The 21,612-nt window shown below is 31.3% G+C and overlaps 2 protein-coding genes across 2 annotated transcripts; both read left to right on the forward strand.

Annotated features, from left to right (window-relative positions):
- Window positions 1-10,533: 10,533 nt before the first annotated feature.
- Window positions 10,534-13,007, forward strand: Dbp73D (putative ATP-dependent RNA helicase Dbp73D). Its single transcript, XM_076410961.1, has 8 exons — window positions 10,534-10,634; window positions 10,689-11,070; window positions 11,130-11,320; window positions 11,371-11,639; window positions 11,698-11,892; window positions 11,951-12,431; window positions 12,491-12,710; window positions 12,762-13,007. Exons 1-8 carry the CDS (start codon window positions 10,612-10,614, stop codon window positions 12,933-12,935), a joined length of 1,935 nt encoding a protein of 644 aa, XP_076267076.1. The 5' UTR covers window positions 10,534-10,611; the 3' UTR covers window positions 12,936-13,007.
- Window positions 13,008-15,428: 2,421 nt separating this feature from the next.
- LOC143201059 (uncharacterized) lies at window positions 15,429-16,392 on the forward strand. Its single transcript, XM_076411907.1, has 3 exons — window positions 15,429-15,502; window positions 15,917-16,089; window positions 16,190-16,392. The coding sequence occupies exons 1-3, from the start codon at window positions 15,429-15,431 to the stop codon at window positions 16,249-16,251; spliced, it is 309 nt and encodes a 102-aa protein (XP_076268022.1). The 3' UTR covers window positions 16,252-16,392.
- Window positions 16,393-21,612: the final 5,220 nt, after the last annotated feature.

Genomic DNA, 21,612 nt, shown 5'->3' on the forward strand with positions numbered 1-21,612 from the left:
GACATATTAAAAGTTATATTTCAATTATATTTTATCTAAAGTTAAACAAAAAATTACTGAAAAAAAAAAAACTCCGAAAAACCTGGCTATAAATCATACCAGAGAAAATTCAACAAGGCCACAAAAGATCTGAAAAAACTAATAGATTAGGAAGTCAAAGAATTCAAAGCTATATAGAAAACAACGCCAACTGATGCAACTGAATATTCTCTCTGGAAACTAACAAAGAAATAGTAAAAAACTTCAAAAACATAATCCACCCTTTAAAATTGACAACAATACCTGAGCTAGGAATGATAAAGCGGAAGTTTTCCCTAAACACTTAAAAACAGTATTTAATCCGTACCCGTCTGAAATATCCGCAACAGAAGAAAATAACATAGTTGACTTTCTTAACACTCCGTTTCAGATAGATCTGATCATGAGAAAATTGCTGTTAAGGAAGTACAGCAATACTTAAAGAAATCAATGCCAAAAAGCTTCCGATTTTGACCTAATTACTAGAAGAATCTTAAAAAAGCTCTCTGAAAAGTGCATCAAATTAATAACATTCATATTTAATGCCAAGCTAAGACTTAATTACTTTCCTAGCTCAAATCATATGATTCTTAAACCTGCGAAAAAATCAGAAGACGTTTCTTCTGATTATCCTATAAGCCTGTTACCTGTGATGTCTAAACTTTTCTAAAAACTATACATTAAGAGACTCAAAATAATCGCAGAGGAGAGAAATATTAATCCAGACCATCAATTTGGCTTCCGCAATAAAAACGGAACAACAGAACAAATGCATAGATTAGTCAACTAAATTAACAAAAACGTTCACGATAAAAAATATTACTCCGCTACATTTCTCGACATTTCTCAGGCCTTCGACAAGGTGTGGCATATTGGCTGAAATCATACCTCACAGACAGACATTTTATTTGCAAACAGGGTGACGAATACACTGGCCTACACCCAATATATTTGGGTGTTCCGAAGGGCAGTGTTCTTGGCCAATTGTTATATCTATTGTATACAGCTGACCTACCGACCTCAAGAAACACTACTGTTGCAACATATGCTGACGATACAGCGGTTTTATCATTACACGAGGATACAATATCAGCCACAAGAAACCTCCAACTTCATCTTAACAAAGTCGAATTGTGATTGAAAATGTGGCGTATGCAAATGAGACAGAATCTACCACTGTGACATTCACTTCCGCAAGCAAACAACGTTAAATATCTGGGAATGCATTTTGATCGACGTTTGATATGGCAAAAAAAATTGTGACAAAACACATAGTGACAAAAAGCAAACAGCTTGGGCTTAAACTTTACTAAATCTATTGACTGATGGGGCGTAAATCTAATTATTATTAAATAACAACGTTTTGCTGTATAAGTCAATACTTAGGCCCATTTGGACCTATAGTATTAAACCTTGGGGTACTACTGGCAAATCTAACATAGATATCCTCAAGAGCTTCCAGAATAAAGTGTTCGTCGAAGCCCCATATTATGTGTCCAACAAACTGATTCAGCGCGGTGATTCAGTGTGTTTCGAAGTATTAGTGCGAAGTACACTAAAAGACTATTAGTGCATCCCAATAAACTCGTCAAACAGTTAAATGTGCGCGATGACAGTGAACTGCGTAGGCTCAAACGCAAACTACCATAAGAACTGATTAATAGACACATAGAATCAGATTTAATAATCTCTAGAATAAGTTAGAATAGTATTTAGAATAAGATTTAGATTATAAGTTATACAGCAGATCACTTACTAAAGTGATCTTCTACATGTCAGGATTGTTATATATAACGGAAATCATATAATAATACTTAACGCCATAAATAAAAAAAAGTATTGGCCACTCGATTCTATACATCTTGCACATCTTTCAGGCAATTTATGGATGCCATCCCAAAAAAAACTGTTTATCCTTTGAGCCATTTTCTAAGTTCTTCGAAATTGACGAAGTGCTGCTCTGCAAGCGCATGTCTCATTAATGTTAAAAGTTGATAATCGGGCGGAGCAAAATCAAGAGATTAGGGCGGGTGCGATAATATGTCCTATCCAAATGCTTTCAATGCTTCCTTGACCGGTTTTGCATTATGAGACGACGCGTTATGCAATAAAATCGCTTTTTACCGTGTCTTCGGGCCCATTCTGGTTATTTTTCGATCAAAGCATGGTTCAAATTGATCATTTGTTATCGGTAGCGATCACTATTAACTGTTACACCTGATTTAAACAGTTCGTAATACACCCCGCCACTCTGGTCCCAGTAAACACAGAGCAATGTCTTGCGACCAAACGATTTGGCCTTGGAGTTTATCGGCCGGCTTCAGCAGGTTATAGACATAATTTTCAAAACAACGCTTTGCGTATTTTTAAGGATAAAGCAGGTTCGCCTTTCAGCGTTTCGAAAGCTTTTTTCAGTCAAGCACGAAACTTCACATATTCAAAGAGGTATAAATCTATAACCACATTTATTTATTATAGCCATATTTCGTCGTCCTATACATTCTTGTTACAGTCATCAGAGTTGACCTACCAGATAATGTGATTTAACACCACTTGATCTCTTATTATGGAGTTATTTTAATTCAAAAACCTGCCAATAAGCCCGCGTATTAGTAAAAAAAATAGATTCAACTCTGTATCAACGTAGGTCTAGCTCTATTTCTTCAAAATAAACCTCAAAAATAAATATTTCGGCGAAAGTCTAAGTATACAAATCTATATAAGCAAATTAAGCAATCGTTTAAGGTGTCACTTCATGGAGGGCGGCTAGAAACAGGACAAAAAAAATTGCTGCACATGAAAGATGGCATTAGGTTACTTATGGATAAAGAGACCACGGAAGTGCATTGCTTAAGACATCAAGTAATGTTTATCCTGTGCTGCCCACAAATCCTATTAAAAAATAATATCTGAGTTTCCTTTGCTTTTACGCTCTAGTGACCCAGAGGAATATAGTAGAGTAGAAATGCAGTAAGCGTTCAAGTTTTACTCAAGTATCTACACTTATACGCGTATAAAAGTAAAATAGCATAGATGCTGAGTCCAAATTACCATGCCAAGAGACAAAAATCTATTTCTGGGTCATGAATAACCACTTTAACTAACAAATTTGAACTACAAAGTGACTGTATAGGCGACATTATCAACGAAAAGAATCATTGATAACGGTAACCAAAGAAGCTGCCACCTTACTGTCAATGCTAAGCGATTTGCAATAAAGACAGTCAATGTGATATATCTTAAACAATATTTCTATATCAACTTATAAGAATTCTAAGCCTTTAACGAAAATGCCATAACAATTCGTGAAAGCTTTGGCCAAAAGTTGATATCTAAAAGAGCTGGCCACCTCACCCAGATTTTTATTTTTATTTTTATTATTTAATTAATATATTATATATTAATATATTATAATATACTAGTCGTTTACTTAAATCTAGGTATATAACTAGAAGGACCCATCGTCCCTAACTCAGTCTCTGGTGAAATAATGTTTATACATGTCACTGCTGAATTTTTTAATATATGCACCTCACTACACAACACTACACAAGATCAGATGGTCTGATTCTTTTGAGTCTGTATCCTGTTCTGGTGTTATCCAAAAGATGCAATATTTCAATATTAGTATGAGAATGGAGTCTTTCCTTATGCCCCCTTGCAATTCTCTTGATTTCTTGACTGACTATGGGTATCTGAAGGTCTCGTGTAGGTAATCAGTCCTATAGTATTTGGGTGCACCCACAATACCTCTGAGGACTTTGTTCTGAAAAATTTGTATTTTATTAATGATACTTTTTGCGGAACATCCCCATAATTGAACTCCGTATGTCCATATAGGTTTCAACATTTGCTTATATAATAGCAATTTATTATGAACTGGTAATTGTGATTTTTTTCTAATTAGCCAGTACATTTTCTTATATTTCAATTCCAGTTCTTTTCTTTTCTTCTTTATATGTTCCTTCCAGCGAAGTTTTGCATCGAGATTCATTCCGAGATATTTAGCGTTGTTGCTATATGGAATGATAGTGTTATTTAATGTTATTGGTGCTTGTACGGTCTGTTTATAGTTGAACTGTACATGTACAGATTTACTTCATTAATTCTTATTTTCCAAGCTTGTGTCCAATTATTTATACTGTCACTTGCCTGTTGTAATTTTCGTGAGGCTTCTTCACTATTGTCTCCGACAGCTATAATCGCAGTATCATCAGCAAATGTAACCATCGTGATATTTTCCATTTGTGGTATATCACAAGTGTGTGTATCACAAGTAGATAAAGCATTGGTCCCAGTACACATTCTTGTGGTACACCTGCTTTTGCTTCTTTTATTGTCGAGTAAGCTTCTTCTTGCTTGACTCTAAAGATTCTGGTTGTAATTGTATGATTTTAATAGTTCGATGTGTTGTTTTGGTAGCATTTTCAGTAGTTTATGAACAATGCCTTCATGCCAAACTTTATCGAAGGCTTGTGCTACATCTAAGAATATAGCTGAGCATAGTTTTTGACTTTCGTAGGCTTTTTCGATAACATCTGTTATTCTGTGGACCTAGTCAATTGTTGAGTGTTTGTTAATAAACCCAAACTGGTGTGTTGGTATTAGATTTTTTCTCTCTATGATCGGTTTTATTCATTTCAACAAGAATTTTTCAAAAACCTTAGATATTACTGGCAGCAGTTATATAGGTCTATAGGATTTTATTTCGTTTGGTGACTTCTCAGGTTTTAGGATCATTATAATTTCCGCCATCTTCCAAATGTCTGGGACATGTTTTAATCTAAATCCTGTATTGATCAAGTTGGTGAGTTGTATAATTCCCTTTCTTGGTAGTTTTTGCAGTAATTCTCCTGTTATTAAATCGTATCCTGGTGATTTCCTGGGGTTAATATCAGTTTTAATAACTTTGGTTAACTCTTTCGGCGTGACTAATACAATCATCGAATTTTCAGCTTCTATGTCCGGTAAATTATGTTCAATATTAGCTTCGTTTGGTTTGAAAGTTTTTTCTAGATATTCAGCAAATGCTTCTGCTTGTTGGCGATTGTCACGTGCCCAATTCCCACATAGGTCTCTTATAGGTGGACTGTATAGACATGAGCGCTTTAGATATTTTGTGGCTTTCCAGAGTGAGTAATCAGTTTCTTTATCATCTGTTAAATTTCTGAGATAGTCATTTATGATTTTGTTTTTTATTTCCAGTATTTCTCTTTTCAGTCTTTGGGTTATATCGTTTAAACTATTTTTATTTTCACGTTTTCTGTTTTGTTGCCATTTTTTTTCGTAATTTACGTTTTTCAGCTACCATTTCCTTCACTTCTTTTGGATAATTAATTCCTTTAGTTGTACTCTTAATTTCTGGAGTATTATTCCAAGCAGCTTGTTGAATATCTACTACGAATTTTTCTGCTTCAAGATTTAATTGTTCAGTTGTCTTGAGGGGTACATTTAGTTGAATTCGTTTGTTCAATTCTTCAGCAAATCCTTCCCAGTCTGTTCTCTTGTTTGTTAACGTTGGGTTTCTTTCTTTTCTTATTATATTTTCGCTCAACGCCAGAATCACTGGCGTATGATCTGAACTTAGCTCAAAATTTTCTTCGACTTTTATATTGCATTGCAGTTTGCACATTTCGGCTTAGCTTCTTTGGGTTTTCTACACTCTCTGGTGATATGTTTATGATATGTTTATGTACCTGAATATTTGACACATCTAGGTTCTCCTCTGCAGAATTTCTGTGTGTGTCCATACAATTAGCATCTTTTGCATTGCGGTATTAAGTTCGATTTTTTTAAAGGTTCGATTTTTATTTCTACCCCTAAAATTCTTTTAATACTAAAAATGGTTTTTGTCTCCGTATCATGTTCAAAGGCTAACATAAATATAGGTAATGGCTTCTTGTGGACCAAAATTTCTCCTTTGTTATTTTTATTCTTTTCTTTTTTTTTAATATTTGTCGAATTTAAGCATTTAAGCCCATTTTGGTTTAGTTCTGCGATAATTTTTTCACTTTTAGCTGTTGATGGAAGCCCTCTTGCCATAACTTTGATGTCTCTGGTTTGTTTGTCTTCATGATAGTGTCATTGCAGTTTCAGCAACTTTAAACAATTTATTATTTTTGTGAATGTTGTACGGCATTCGGCGTTCAGTTTTATTTGTCCAGCATTCTAATTTCTTTATTTTGGTCATTATTTTGTTTTATTTTTATTTGCTTTTCTTTTTTATTTTTAACCGTTATCCAGCCTACTTCTTGCTGCAATTCTTCTTTATCTGTTTCGTATGTAACAATTGGACTGCTTTTGTTAGTTTAGTGGTTCATAGTTGTTTTGTCCTTGCCCTCAGAGCTTTGTTTATTTAGTTGTAGCTGGAGGGCATTTATTTGTTTTTGCATAAATAAAATACAAATTTTTCAGAACAAAGTCCTGAAAGGAATCAAGCCATCTGATCTTGTGTAGTGTTGTGTAGTGAGATGCATATATTAAAAAATTCAGCAGTGACATGTATAAACATTATTTCACCAGAGACTGTAATAGAGCCGATGGGTCCTCCTAGTTTTATACCTAGATTTAAGTTATCATGAAAACAAATTGTAGGTTAGACGGAAACGACTAGTAACAATATATTAATTAAATAATAAAAAAAATATATAACTCTTTCCACACCCATGAGGTAGAATTCTAGGCGCGTTTTTTATGTAGTCTAATCTGTATACTTAATTAACCATTCTATATCCAAGTAATGTATTTTAGTTTCTATAGAGAGCATATTTATCTTTTACGTTTAGTTCTTGGTTCCTTCGATGGTGTGTTTCTTTGTCAAGTCATTTTGATATCACCGCATTTCTTGATCTTTCATTTTGATCTATTGATCTTGATTCGTCACCCTCTTCATATGAGGACCGTATCTCTTCAGAGATTCAAAATTGTATTTTTCATTTTTTGCGATATTATAATGACCGTGATCATAATAATATTCAGTGCAGCTCCACAATGCTAAAATTACTTTCAATAAAAACCGTTGCAATATTTAACGGTATCTGTAAACGCTTTCCTCCTTAACGCATTTTATTGGACCTCTATTATCATATAAACATCTTAATGGCGTAGATTCACTGCTACTTTGGAGATACTACAGAAGTGTTTAAACCATCATCGAATTTAACAATTAGGTTATGTTGTTCAACAGTTGTTTACATTTTGTATTTTCACCAATAGGTATCGCTGACCAAAATACATGCAAGCACCGGATACAGTAAAAAATAACTAGTTTAAAATATGTTTGAATATTGATATCATTATATTCACAAACATTTACTGTTAGGTTTTACTTATAGAACAAAAAATTATCACTACATAGTATAAAACAAAGTCGCCTTTTCTGTCCCTATATCCCTATGTGCGCTTAAATCTTTAAAACTACGCAACGAATTTTGATGCGGTTTTTTTCAATAGATAGAGTGATTCAAGAGGAAGGTTTATATGTATAATACATGCATAATATACTAAGGCAACATTGCTAATTTTAGAGGTTTCTAACGTGATGTCGTAAATTAACCTATTTTTTTAGGCTTATTTAGCAATTAGCAAAAACGCTGCCTAACCCTACGAGTTAGATCAAATTAATGTACTACAGTATTGTACACCATAAAAAGGTCTACAAAAAAGTCCGGGATGGTATATGTTTATCTTTTAGGGATAACCCACATTAACCATTTTTATTGTTTACTTTTTACGTGAGAAAATGGCTTATTTACGAAGCTATTTTAAGCAATACGGCATTAATCCTTATCGAATTAAGTACCTTAATTACAGTGTGCAATTAATATAGATCAATATGGTTCCTTACAGCATGTAAATTAAACAAATATTTTCGGAGATATTACAAATTTAAAATTTGCGTTTAAAAATGTGTAATGTAATAAAAATTGTATGAATTTAGATATTCCAAAGATAGCAGGAAATCTTCATAGTAAGTATAGGGGAAGAGGAATTGTTTTACTCCAAATTTAATGCGTGCAGGCCAAGGGCAGTAATGAATGAACCAAAAATACTGGATCGATTTTAATCATGTTTTCATTGAGTGACATAGGCATATATATTTTATGCCCGTGCAAAGTCGGAGCGGGCCGCTATGTTTTTATATACAACGTTCATATTTTTTCTGTAGTGTATTTAATTTAGTATCAGCATTGCACCCGTGCGAAGCCGGGGCGGGTCGCTAGTAGTATATAAAAAACAAAATAATAAATTATCCCTTGTTACTATGTAAATAAAGAGAAACTAGATAATAGAAAATTCGTTTTCTCTATATACTTGGGTAAACAAGCGAATGACGTTCCAGTAATGACTGCTGCTAGATATATATCGAAACCCTATTTTCACTGAGTATCATTCCAAGTTTGCGCCTTATGTCAGACTAACTACAATGACCTCTTTGTGTAAAATAAGGTAAATTATTAAGCTTCAATTTATTTTTTAATGTAATGACGTTTCCAGCAATATCTAACGTCAATAAGAAATACGTTAAAATACATCCGAAAAATAAATGTCACGTCGTTTCTTTGACGAATAACGACACTACGAATTTAAAACGTCTTTGCACCTGTAAAATTTTACATTGGTCATCGATGGTAGCCCGAATGTTCGGGCTTTTTCCATACACTTGGAAACATGAAAATAATCAATGTATGTATAGAGTGTCACCTGTCTGGTTCCTTTACTCCACCATTATTGCCACCGTCCATTTAACTCCATGCTACGTTATAAAAGGATTCAGTTTTTTTATAAATAAACCAACGCCAGAATTTCTGTTTTATCTGACGTACTTTATCAACGCTGCATACGTACTAGTGTTAATCGTCAACCTAATTAAGTACAAAGATTTCGGAAAATTTATGAACAAATTGAACAAGCTTAAAGTCAATGATTTGATGTGCCACCAGTCCAAGAAAACCGCCAAGAATCTAGAATACAAAATATCAATATGCTTCTTTGGGGTTATACTACTACAAATAAGCTCATATGTGATATGGAACTCTTTATATGCCTTAGATCTACCACAGAATATGCTGGCATTGTCCATATTCCATTTCCTTCCTTTCATTGTAGCTGATAAATTTATCGTCAGTAAGTATGCGAAAAACCGAGTTATTTAAGTCAACCGTTTTAACATTAAAAAATAAAAGATTCTACAGTAAATGCTGGATAAAATGGTGAAGGTAATTTTTTAAATTACAAATAACTATATGATTTATTATATTCCACTTAAGGATATTAATGATCATTAAACCAGTATTATAATTTAATTTGTATCTACATAATATATCTATCTTATTTTAGTGGTAAAGTACTTCATTTGTATGTTCGCCTGCTTTGAAAGTTTGACAGTTAATTATTTAAGATACCAGTCACCCCACCCTATCAAAACTATTAGCTTCAGACACAATATGGCATTCTTCTATGGTATTAACAAGTACACAATATGTGACGATAAATATCATCTCCAAGATCAAAACGTATTACCAAAGTACCAAACAATCGAGTACCTTCGAATATTTCATGAAGAATTGTACCAGTGCTGTTCAGAACTCCTAAACAACTTAGGTCTACAATTTTTGATACATATTATTTTTCAAATACTTATTTTAACAGTTTCTTGGTTTTCTTGGGTGTTATATTTATTGAGTAACATTTATGACAACACTACGAGAGCTATATTCACGTGGAATTTCCTTTATTTATTTTGGCACACAACAACACTATATTGGACTTTAAAGAACTACCATGATTTAAAGGAAATTGTAAGAAAACTACTATTATCTAATTAGAATTTGTTTCCTTATATTAAATTAATTTTCAGGTACATGGGTTAAAGATAATTTTAATAGAATCAACTGTGCGATGTGAAACAATTGAAGAACAGCAGCAAATTCGTTTCTTTATTAATAAACTAGAAAGTCAGGTACCTTTCACAGCCCAAAACTTTTTTACCATAGATATAAAAATAATTGGACCGGTACGGATAATTAATGTCTTTACAATGAAATAATAATTGTTTTTTAGATTACTGGAAGCATAATAACATACATATTAGTAGCGTTACAAAGTAGTGTAGTTCAATAATTAAATCAGTGGATATTTTATGAAAATATATGAGATAATATTGTATAAAAAAATTTAACTATTTGTAATATTTAAAACGATTCTAAAATTCTAAAACTAATGATTATGATGTATAACATTTGTAATGAACTATATAAATTATATAATATAGTATAAAATATAAATTAAATAAAGAAAATTATATAATTATGACAAAATGGTGAAGTAAAATAGTTATAATAATATAATATGTAGATAACTTCATTTTAATTTAGTAATATAACTTTAGTTAAATAACCTGCAATTTCGTTACGTGTTATATGCATCATTTTATTTTAATTACATTTTTTATTGTAATTATGAGAAAATGGTGAAGAAATATTTATTATAATAAAAGAATATGTAGATAACTTCATTTCTATTTAATACCCTAACCTTAAATTATAACCTGCAATTTTGTTACGTGATATATGCACCATTTTATTTCTAATCATGGAATTATTTGTTGTAAACAGGTAAATCGAAATATATTAATCAGTCAATTAATACAGTAATTTTTTACGTTGCAGGCATGACGAAGAAGAATCAAAGGATGAAAATAAGGCCGAAGAAAGCAGCAAATTAAATCGTGTTCTCAAAAAAATTGAGAAAAACAAAAAGTTAAGGAACAAGCAGAAGGAAAAAGAACAAAAAATAAAAGAGGCTATTCAAAGAACTACACAGGCCAGACAAATTAAAAGAGAAATTAAGCAAAACATTGTAAAAGTTCCAGAAAACAATATAGATGAATTTGTTGATAAAGAACTAATTGATAAACATATTGATGAATATAAGGATCAAGTTACAGATAATAAGCATAAAGAAAATAAGGGAAAGAAAAGAAAATCTGAACCTGTAGATATTGAAGGTTTTACTATATTAGGTGTAGATAATTTTCAAAAGAAAGCCAAAGTAACGTTGAATGATATATCTCATATCATTAAATGATAATTATTATTGCTTAATTTTAGGTAAAAAGGGTTCTTCCCAGATGGTTAACAAACCCGACAATTATTTCAGTCAATTTACAAAAATTAGAGACAAAGGTGTCTGATTTAAAAATTATAGATAAGCAATTAAGAAGTTTATTAAAAGTCAATGGAGTTGATAAATTCTTTCCTGTTCAAGCAAAAGTTATACCATGGTTAATACAAAATAATAAGTATGATATAAATTATGTATTAGGAACTATCTATAAAACTTATATTGTAGGTATTCAGATATAATGTTTACAAGAGACGTATGTGTTTCAGCACCAACTGGTAGTGGTAAAACATTGTCTTTTGTTCTGCCTATTGTACAGATGCTGAAGAAATATACTTTTAAAAAAATTAGAGCTCTTGTAATTCTTCCTACTCAAGATTTGGCCAGGCAAGTATTTGGGACATTCAAGACATATACCGAAGGAACAAACATAGATGTTTGTATAATATCAGGACAAAATAGTTTTGAAGTAGAACAAAAACAAATTCTTACCAAAAGTAACAAGCAAATTAAAGAATTTTCATTATGATTAACTAAATTGGTTTTTTTTTACAGACGAAGCTTGGGGATACATATCCAAAATTGATATTTTAGTTTGTACTGCTGGCAGATTAGTTGATCATTTAAAATCTACAGAGGGCTTAGATTTACAATATCTAGATTTTTTGGTCATTGATGAAGCTGACCGAGTTTTAGAAAACATACAAAATGATTGGCTTTATCATTTAGAAAAACATATTTCCCCAGAAGGTAATTTTTTAATCAAAAATATTAAAATCAATGTCAATTTATTTAAAATTTCTTATAGGAGCTTCGAAGATTCTGAATCAATTTGCCTTGCAAAAACATAGACCTCCACAGAAACTTCTCTTCTCAGCAACATTATCTCAAGATCCTGAAAAGTTACAACAATTATCACTTTTCCAGCCAAAATTGTTTACTTCAGTTGTGGAAAATAATGATGCCAATGATGGCATGGAACACAATGCAGTTGAAGAAGTTAAATCAGATACTTTTATAGGAAAATATACTACACCTAACGAATTAACTGAAAAATACATTGAAACATCAGCAGATCTGAAACCATTAATGTTGTATAAATATATTCAGCAAGAGAACCTAAAGAAAACACTTATATTTACACATTCAGTGGAGAGTACACATAGGTTAACAATCTTATTGAGAGCAATGTTTCAAAATAAAATTTCAGTTGAAGAAATATCATCACATTTGCAGCCTAAAAGTAGAGTTGCCTTAATTGATAAATTCTCTAAAGGTGAAATAGATTTGTAAGTAATTTTTACTAAACCAATACTCATTATATATCAATTATAATTATATTTTTTAGGCTGATATCAACTGATGCTTTGGCTAGAGGTATAGATTTTCCTGGGGTACAATGTGTTATTTCATACTCAGCTCCAAAATATCTGAAAACCTACATTCATAGAGCAGGAAGAACAGCAAGAGCAGGAGAAAACGGATTAGCTGTAACATTTTTACATAGTTCTCAAATTGGTAAATTTAAGGAGCTGTTACAACAAGCAGATAAAACTGATGTCCTAGAAGTAATATAATGTTAATGGTAATTATATAAGCTAACACTATTATATTTTCAGATAAAAATACCAGAAGATGATTTAGAGCCATTGGGAGAACAATACAAGGATTCATTAGAGAGTTTAAGAAAAACGGTTGAAGCAGAAGATAGACAGGTGTTAAATAGAACAAAGCTTGCTAAAGGCAAAAAGACAGTGTCAAAGAGGAATAGAAAGAAATTAGCAGTAAAATAATTATATTTAGAAGTATAATTTTATATCAAAAATTGTAATATAACAATAAATGAAATAATATTAAGAGATCAAGAGATCGAGATTTTTAGTTTTAAAAGCTTGAAATTTACATCATAGCATAATAAGAACTATCAAAAAAATATCCTTGTACCTTTAACTTAACTTATTTTAATTGAGTATTTCTTACTATCAATTGATTCATTTAACTTTGATTTTATGATCTAAATTATTTATTGTTTCTTTTTTTATGGCCAATAAACCTGATAAGTGTTTTCAATATCTTGTGAGCTGCAGAAAACACTCAAATAATTAATAATTGCTTTATTTGTTCGTTTAATTCATTATAAAATTGTTCAGTATGCAGTGAGTTTAATCTGAATTTAGTTTATTTATTAATGTATTATGTATTTTAGAAATAACATGACTAAGATATACCATAAATGTGATATGTAAAAGTACAAGCAAAATTTATAACACTGAAACATTGCTTATTAAAATGAGATGCTAAAGGTAATGGCTGGTATAATTTCAATAAAAACCAAAATCTTTTAAAATGTTCTAGGCTCAGGCACAGTTTTTACTAATAGCCACTCTTAAAGTAATATAAATAATTATGAGTCCTAAAACAAACAGAATTGAAATTACTTGTTATTATAAGGATATAGGCAAGTACTTTTTTTTGAATATTCTTCCATATATTTATTACAAAAAATATACAACAATAATGAAAGTAATTCTTTTTCAGTCTCATAGGAACCACTAGAAAAATCAATTTCAAGGTCATTCATTTTCATTCCGTCAAAAGTCATATAAGCATCAATAAGTTGTCATATAGCTGGTTTAAGTTATAAAATTAAGAATTAACAATTGATAGGAACAATTTGTGTTTAAAATAATTTATGTTTTCTTTGGCTTTATAGATATTCATATTTTGATATTGTATGTTAATAATTTCTTGTTTTTCGAATTAGTTTTATTTAATTTTTTACATAACATCTGTGGAATCAAGTAAATCAACGTATAGATAAATCAATAACACATTGTTTTTAATATTAAATGACCTAGCTGACTCAATTATTAATAAATTGATATATATATATATAATTGTTATTCAGTTAAATATTAATTTTGGTCTGTACTAAATTTTAGTTCTGATTAAATATTAGGAAATAATGTTATCAATTTTCGCGAAGCAAAGTTACGATTGAATATAATTTCAATTTTCAATCATTCATTCATAAATTACAAATTGTACATTAACAAATTTTTAATAAATATTTACTTCTATATTTTAAATATAATTTACTAGATTTAATCCCTATTACAACCTCTAAAATAATGATTATTTTAGAAATATTGGAAGTATATTTAAATAATTAAAAAATCTTAAATATTTTTAAACATTCAAAGCCTTAGATCAATAATTTTATTTAATATAATTATTATGTTTCTATTTTTTAATTTGACATTTATTATTATTTGCACGCCCCTGAATAAAAATTCAAAGTTTGTTCAAAATGTTGTAGTTTCTTAAGACGGCACTATGAAAAAATGCATATTTGTTGCTTGTAAAGAAAACCAGTGTGCCATGAATGTTTTTCAACCCTGTGATTTACGCACTATGTTGCCGTATGCAGTTTATGTTTGTCATTATGTATTATTAAATTGTTTTAAACAAATTATATTTATATATATATATATTGAACAAAATTGAATATGTTTACACTGACGGTTATTTGTTTAATATTGGCGCGACTGGATATATCTGAAATGTTAATGCAAAATTTATTTAATTATATTGAATTTAATAATAAACATCTTTCCGGTGTTGTTGACAACGGCGCATTTCGATGTTGAGTTTGAATCGTACTTCATCTCTATTTCTTCGTAGTTGTACGAGCGGTGCCCTTCGTCGTGGCTTGACGCCGTCGTTCCATGCAACTATTTTAATTTTAATTCTTATTTTTATCTTAAAAATGCAGTAATTTTAACCGAATTCGTTCTTTTTTTTTTATTACATAAAGACTTGCTGTGCTTCCCAACGGGTAAGTTGATATTGATTCATATTTATTGTTATAACAGCCCTTAGCATGCATCAGTCACAAAATTAACGCGAAACTGACATGCGTCGGAATGTTTTTTTGGATCCGTATACATTTCTACCATATTGTTATGATTTTTTTATTTTCAGGTACGGGAAAATCAAAGCTGCCTCGTGTAATGCGCGCGTGATCTCCTGGGTGCGTTAATGTAGCTGACGAGCCTGGATCGTCCTAGTCTTGGTGCACATTATCATTCCCTTGGTAGCAGGCCATTGCAGACTTTGATACGTTGTATGATATCGCCCGTTGCTTCGGCAACTTCTAGTTGATCGCCTTGCGGGTCTCCTACAGCTGGGGACCCGGAAGTTCGACCGATAGATGATGAGTGGGCTAGTATGGGTTGTCATTGGTGGTGGTTCGATAGATCTTCGTTCTTCCTTTTCCGGTGATAATGTGGGACTCGGCGGTCATCAGGTCTAGTCACGCGAACAATTCGTTGAAGATTTTTGCCCAGGATGTCGGGAGGCCCGTGGTGACCATCCGGATTGTGCATTAACATGCCCAGAGTCACGACCCTCGGCGCGGTAAAATCATGAATTTTTTTTTCGTTTATTCTCTTTTTGTGCGATCAATTTTTTCTATACTAATTAAAATTAAAAACAGTTTTAGCGCCGGTTCAGTTCTGAGAACGAGCGGTATGTGGCTAGTTTTTCAGTGGAAGTCAGTTTCCATTGCCAAATTGGCTTCAGACAGTTCGTTGTTTTGGTCTGGACTAGCGTTGAAGCTTCTTAATTGGAGCCAGCATATTCCAGTATCTACTTCAGAAAAGTGAGGTAGGTTTTTATTTCATACTTTGAATATATACATTCTTAATATTGTTTTATTTTTGTTCTAGGACATTTCGAGTGCGGAGCGTGAGTGTTGACGGTGCCAGTGAAGTGTGGTCCAACCCTCGAGAGAACAAAGATCCCGTCGAGCCCGATATCGTGTCATTAATTATTTTTGTAGGGATCGCCCGAATTCCCCAATAAATCTTGAGCACTCGAAGTGCACGTTACGTTTATACTGGGGTAGGACTGAATCAAATAAGGCGGAAGGATACGGGAGTTCAGGTAAATTTCTTCATATAGTTCTTGTTATTCGTTTGTGTTATTCATTCATTTCTTATATATTTTTGTATCCAATTTAATATAAAATTTTGATTTGTTATAGATGGGTACCTCCTTCCAATAAAGTCGCGTCGCGGTTCCTGGCCGGTCCTAAACAGCTTTTGATGAATAAACAGCGATAATCATCATCTGCTAACTGTCCACCGTAAGTTGTTTCATTGCTGACATTATTGGACGCCTTCCATGGAATATTTATTTCTTGGAATCGTGTTCAAGGAGGTCCGCAAATGGTACCGGCTTGGAACGAACTTGTTGGGGACCACAGCTGGATTACTTTCTGATCTCTCAAGGTACTTTTCTCGTTTTTTACGTTATAGATAAAATATTATCCGTAAGAAGATATTTACCAATTCACTAATTGAATTTCACGTTTTAAATTTAAAATCATATTGGATAGTATTCACTTATGATGTCAATTTATAATACAGTATTTTTCGGTGCTTTAATGATACCTAATAATATGTTTTTTCTTGTTTTAGGTGAGTGAGCGGTATATTAATTGGATTTGAACGCGATTCCTACGTATAAATTAGTAATTAGTGTGACTAAATGTGAATGAAGTGGGTGGCTGCAGAAGAATAAAACCAGGTAAGATAAATACAAATACAATAATTGCTGTATTTCGTGTGTGATATATTATGCAAAATGTTGAGATCATTTTTAGGTTATGTAAACCACATGAAGAGTGGTTAAATCAATATTAATAGTATCGTAAGTAGACAAGAGTAAAACTTATTCACAATTAAAAGTTATAATCTTTAATTGTCTTTTAGGTAAGTAATATAAGTCCAGCGATAATTTCATTCATGTTAAACTAGAACGTTTTTATAGAATTATAGTTTTTATATAAAAGTGATATTTGATATATTATTTATTTAATTTATCTAATTGAATAACTTTTTTACATTTTCATGTTACTTAGACATTGGTAGACTTTTATTATGAAGCACTGTTCCATTGATGCTGTTGGTAAAGCCAATTTTGTTCAAATTTGAAACTTTTAAAAGCTAAATATTTATTTTTATTTTCCTTCAGAAATAATATGGCACCTACAGTAGCAGCACAGCGGGGAATATTGAAACCACCAAAAGCCTGGCCTTTCCATAAAGTAATTTTCTTTCCACTGCTTTCTATTTAATATATCCTCCATCAAAGCGAGAGTCGATTATTGTTTTATCTTCAAGTATTATGTCAGTGTTTCTATTATTTAACATCTATTTAAAACATTTCTATATTAAAAATTATCCTTGCGATTCCATTCTAAATATTTATTACAATTATCTCTTTATCTCTCTCTATATCATGCCATACAGTTTATCCAAAGTAACAATTACCAGTGAACTATAATGTTAAAATAAATGATATTTTATAAGATTTTTGTTTCATTATTTTATTTGCATTAGAATGTCGGAATATAAACAAGCTAAAGTAAACTAAAAGTTTAAGTTAAATGCGACAACATTGCGACGTTTTCTCGTCTTAAGCTGAGATGACTTGAGTTCATTACTACTTTGGATAAACTATGTATCAACTCTGCACAGGTTCTGCCCAAAATATTCTTTCAATACAGAGTTTTCACAACTCATTAATTTATATGTACACAGATAGTATTTAGTATTTTTATTTCCTGTGTACACTATGCATTTTATAATTTTGTGAACCATAACTTCTAACAGATCAATTGAAAAGTCCCTGGCCTATCATAGTAAAAACATTTTTTTGGCAAAATTAGTTTTTTAATTCAACATAATTCCCTTCAAGGGTGATACACTGATTATAGCGACCCTCCAACTTTTCAATACCATTTTTGTAGTACGATTTGTCATTTCCTTCAAAATAGGCAGATCGCTTCTTCATTCAACGAAAATTTCACTGACTTGTAACACGGTGCATTATCTTAGTGAAGCAGAACCTTCTTTTTCTTCAATTGCGGCCGTTTTTCGGCGATTTCGTCCTTCAAACGATCCAATAACGCTATGTAATAGTCGCTGTCGATGGTCCTTCCTTTTTCAAGGTAGTCAATGAAAATTATTCCATGCGCATCCCAAAATACAGACGCCATAACCTTGCCAGCCGACTGTTGCGTTTTCCTACGCTTTCGAGCGGGTTCATCGTGTGCAGTCCACTCGGATGACTGTCGATTGGACTTTGGAGTGAAATGATGGAGCCATGTTTCACCCATTGTCACATATCGAGGCAAAAAGCAAAGAGCTTTCTTATACCAAAATATTCGTGAATTATTTGATGTACACGTTTAGTTGATATCTTTAGAGTGTCTGCGATTTCATTCAATTTTAATTTACAGTCATTCATAATCATTTTGTAGATTTTTTAAATGTTTTCTTCGGTAACAAACTCTTTTGGGTGTCCACTGCGTTCATCGTGTTCGGTGCTCATTTCACCACGTCTAAACTTAGCATACCAATCCTTGATGGTTGATTTTCCTGTAACAGTGTCCGGAAACTCGGTATCAAGCCAGGTTTTTGCCTCAACTGTATTTCTTTCCTTCAAATAGCTATATTTTATCAACACGCGAAATTCCTTTTTATCCATTTTTTTCACAATAGTAAAAGTTGCTTCAGTTAACATGCCACAATTCACAAACTAATGATCCGACAGCTGTCAAATTTATACAGGCATCTTTTAAGGGTTAGGGCTAACTAAAAAACGTATGAGTTTAATTCTAGTAGCGCGATCTATGTTTTAGGCCGGGTATATTTTAATTGACCTATTTAATTGTTGACCATTGTCAGTTTTGACATCATCCTGTGTGCTGATATAACTATACTCAGTGCATATTGTCATCTTCTGCTTTAATTTTCTTCTCAATAATATTTGTCATATTGCTATTGTATGAGATACAATATTATAATTCGTTGAATCATGTCATGGTCTCTTCGCTCACCTCATTACAGCCTCAGCAACAATCTGGATCATCTATTTTCTACATGTCGTCCATAGGCAGTGAAGGTACTAGAATTTATAGTTCCTTTTGCTTTTGGCAATATAAGTGTAAGATAAATAGATGGAGTTATTGCATATTTTAATATTAGCAGTGTAAAAGTAAATATTTGAGGTAGTTTGATAGTAACTTTTTTTTCAAAAAGAATATGACATTTACAGTAGCAGCACAAGGGAGAGCTTTGAAATCACCAACGTCTTTGCATTTACTGAATGAAGACTGCGCCAGTTGCAGGTTAATCCTTCTTTGCTAAGTCTACATTCTTTCCAGTCATTTTTACAATTATAAACTCTTTCTCTCTCTTTTATCATTCCAGAAAGCTGTTTCTATCTATTTTATAATGCAACTGCCCATGTTTCAATACACACTTTGTAGCTATTATATGCTCAAATGCTACCAAAAACATTCTTTCAATTCAGAGTTTGAACAATTAATTCCTTTAATTGCACCATCGACAACATTGCATTCAACTTAATTGATTTCTTGCCAATTATTTCTATCAATTTCTATTAACACTTCTTTCTTCAACACATCTTCTCTTTCACATATTCTCTATTATTTTTTCTCTACGGTATTTACTTTCTGTATTGTGCAATTTTGGATCCAAAAAAATCTATAGAGACTTGACCATAGTCAGATATGATCTTTTATCTTCTACATCTATATCTTATTTAATAACATTTATCATATTGGTACTGCATAAGATATAATTGAATGAGTCGTGATGTGGTGAAGTCTTTACTCACTGCAACACAGCCCCAGTAACCAACTTGTGCCCTGCGTCGTTAATGTTATCTACCACCCCATTGGGAAAATTCATGGGCATTGAATACACCGAGGTATTTATATTCCTTTTATTTTTGCCGTTGTAAGTATATATTAAATAGATTGAGATCTTCGATATTTTGATTTCTACTTATCTATTAAGTGGGAACTATCTTCAGTCAAGTATTGAGAGTAGTTAATAAGTGATATTTCTTCCAAATTACAAAGAATATATATTGTACGAATTTTTATTAAAATATTCCCACTTAGAATTTAAATTATCTATACATTAGAACTCGTTATAATTATCGTTACAAACTGAATTCTTGTTATAGTAATATCAGTGAAGTATCTTATATATTGCATGAGTTTAACTTTAATATTTATTGTTGTATTCATAACTGCCTTATTATTAATAGAAGCTTTCTATCAAAGAGTAAGACATAATATATTTTACTGTGCTGTATATAAGGGCACTAAATATAAAATATTTCGGAGACAGTTAAAGAGTTTAAATTTGATATAAAATTTATCGATTAAAATAAATAAGGAAAATGCAGCTGTGAGTTACATTGGTTCTGTTGTTTTTAATGTATGATATTATAGATAACTAGTTCATACTTCAACACTATTCATAATTTGTAATTAATTGCTGCATTTTGTTAATTATTTCATATTATGTTGATTACAACATACATCACATCCATATGCTCCATATTACAGGTAACTGCATCATAGGTCGTTCATGAATATATGAATATATTTTAATTCAAATACCGGTTATGTATCGACCTATATATTATTACAGATTTCTATAATATATTTTGGTTAGTTTCAAAACATTTCCTGCGTGAAGAGGCGCCATTAAAAATTTATGAAGATTAGTCGAACAATATAGATTTCTGTAATGTTGGTATGATGTTTATCTATATTAGTTTTTGGCAGAGATGGTATCCCACAGAAAAAATGTTTTTGTTAAGAATATTATACAGGACAGGATATGCAATGTTTTTATTTATGTGTTGAATGATGTAACAATGTGATGAAATTACTTGTAACAAAGTTTTTTTGCTTTATTGTATATGTATTTGTCTATATATTGGAATCTATTAGTGTTGGGAACTATCGAATGGAAACTACTATCAACTGTTTAGTAATTATATATTTAACTACTTTTTCCTGTACAGTGGTTTCAGTCGCGACTGCTTCATACAACTAATAATGCAAGGAATTTATACTTATATGTAATGATATGGTTTTATTTTTTGTTTACAATATGATTGTAAAAGATCAATGGTCATTATGTAGCCTTTGGGAATTTCAATTTTCTCAAGTCTTTTGATTGTTAAAATGTCTTTTATTGAAGCTTGAAGGAATAACATATAATAAAATATTCCCCTCTAGCGATAAATTAAATCATTATATTATTTAAAAAGGGTGGGATAATTAATTAGTTGATAAAGGTTGATTGAGAAGAATCTTATAATTAAAGGTTTAAATAGCAAATATTGCTGCTTTTTAAAATATTCGGGTAGTATCAATATTTTTTTGCGTCGATGTATCTATATATTTAATTTTTATTTAAAATAACGATGTATGTTTTGTAAAGTATCGATATTATTTATGGTTTTGCAAAAAAATTTATAGTATAATTTTTGAAATATCGAAATTATTGCTGTCCGTCATCCCTATTTTAGCTAATAAATTTCTTCTTTTTTCTAATGTTTCTTCTACGAACC

Source organism: Rhynchophorus ferrugineus, unplaced genomic scaffold, assembly GCF_030347505.1.
Source record: "Rhynchophorus ferrugineus isolate W39M unplaced genomic scaffold, kcgeb_rfMv2 rfM8, whole genome shotgun sequence".
Taxonomy (NCBI): domain Eukaryota; kingdom Metazoa; phylum Arthropoda; class Insecta; order Coleoptera; family Curculionidae; genus Rhynchophorus; species Rhynchophorus ferrugineus.

What these genes read in the sequence shown, in the direction of transcription:
- Dbp73D (XM_076410961.1), top strand. Translation starts at nt 10,612, where the DNA reads ATGGAATTATTTGTTGTAAACAG. An exon ending in TGGTTAATACAAAATAATAA is followed by an intron (nt 11,321 to 11,370) that starts GTATGATATAAA and finishes CTTATATTGTAG; the next exon opens with GTATTCAGATATAATGTTTA. An exon ending in ATAAAACTGATGTCCTAGAA is followed by an intron (nt 12,711 to 12,761) that starts GTAATATAATGT and finishes TTATATTTTCAG; the next exon opens with ATAAAAATACCAGAAGATGA.
- LOC143201059 (XM_076411907.1), top strand. Translation starts at nt 15,429, where the DNA reads ATGTGGGACTCGGCGGTCATCAGGTCTAGTCACGCGAACAATTCGTTG. An exon ending in TTTGCCCAGGATGTCGGGAG is followed by an intron (nt 15,503 to 15,916) that starts GCCCGTGGTGAC and finishes GTGCCAGTGAAG; the next exon opens with TGTGGTCCAACCCTCGAGAG. An exon ending in GGAAGGATACGGGAGTTCAG is followed by an intron (nt 16,090 to 16,189) that starts GTAAATTTCTTC and finishes GATTTGTTATAG; the next exon opens with ATGGGTACCTCCTTCCAATA.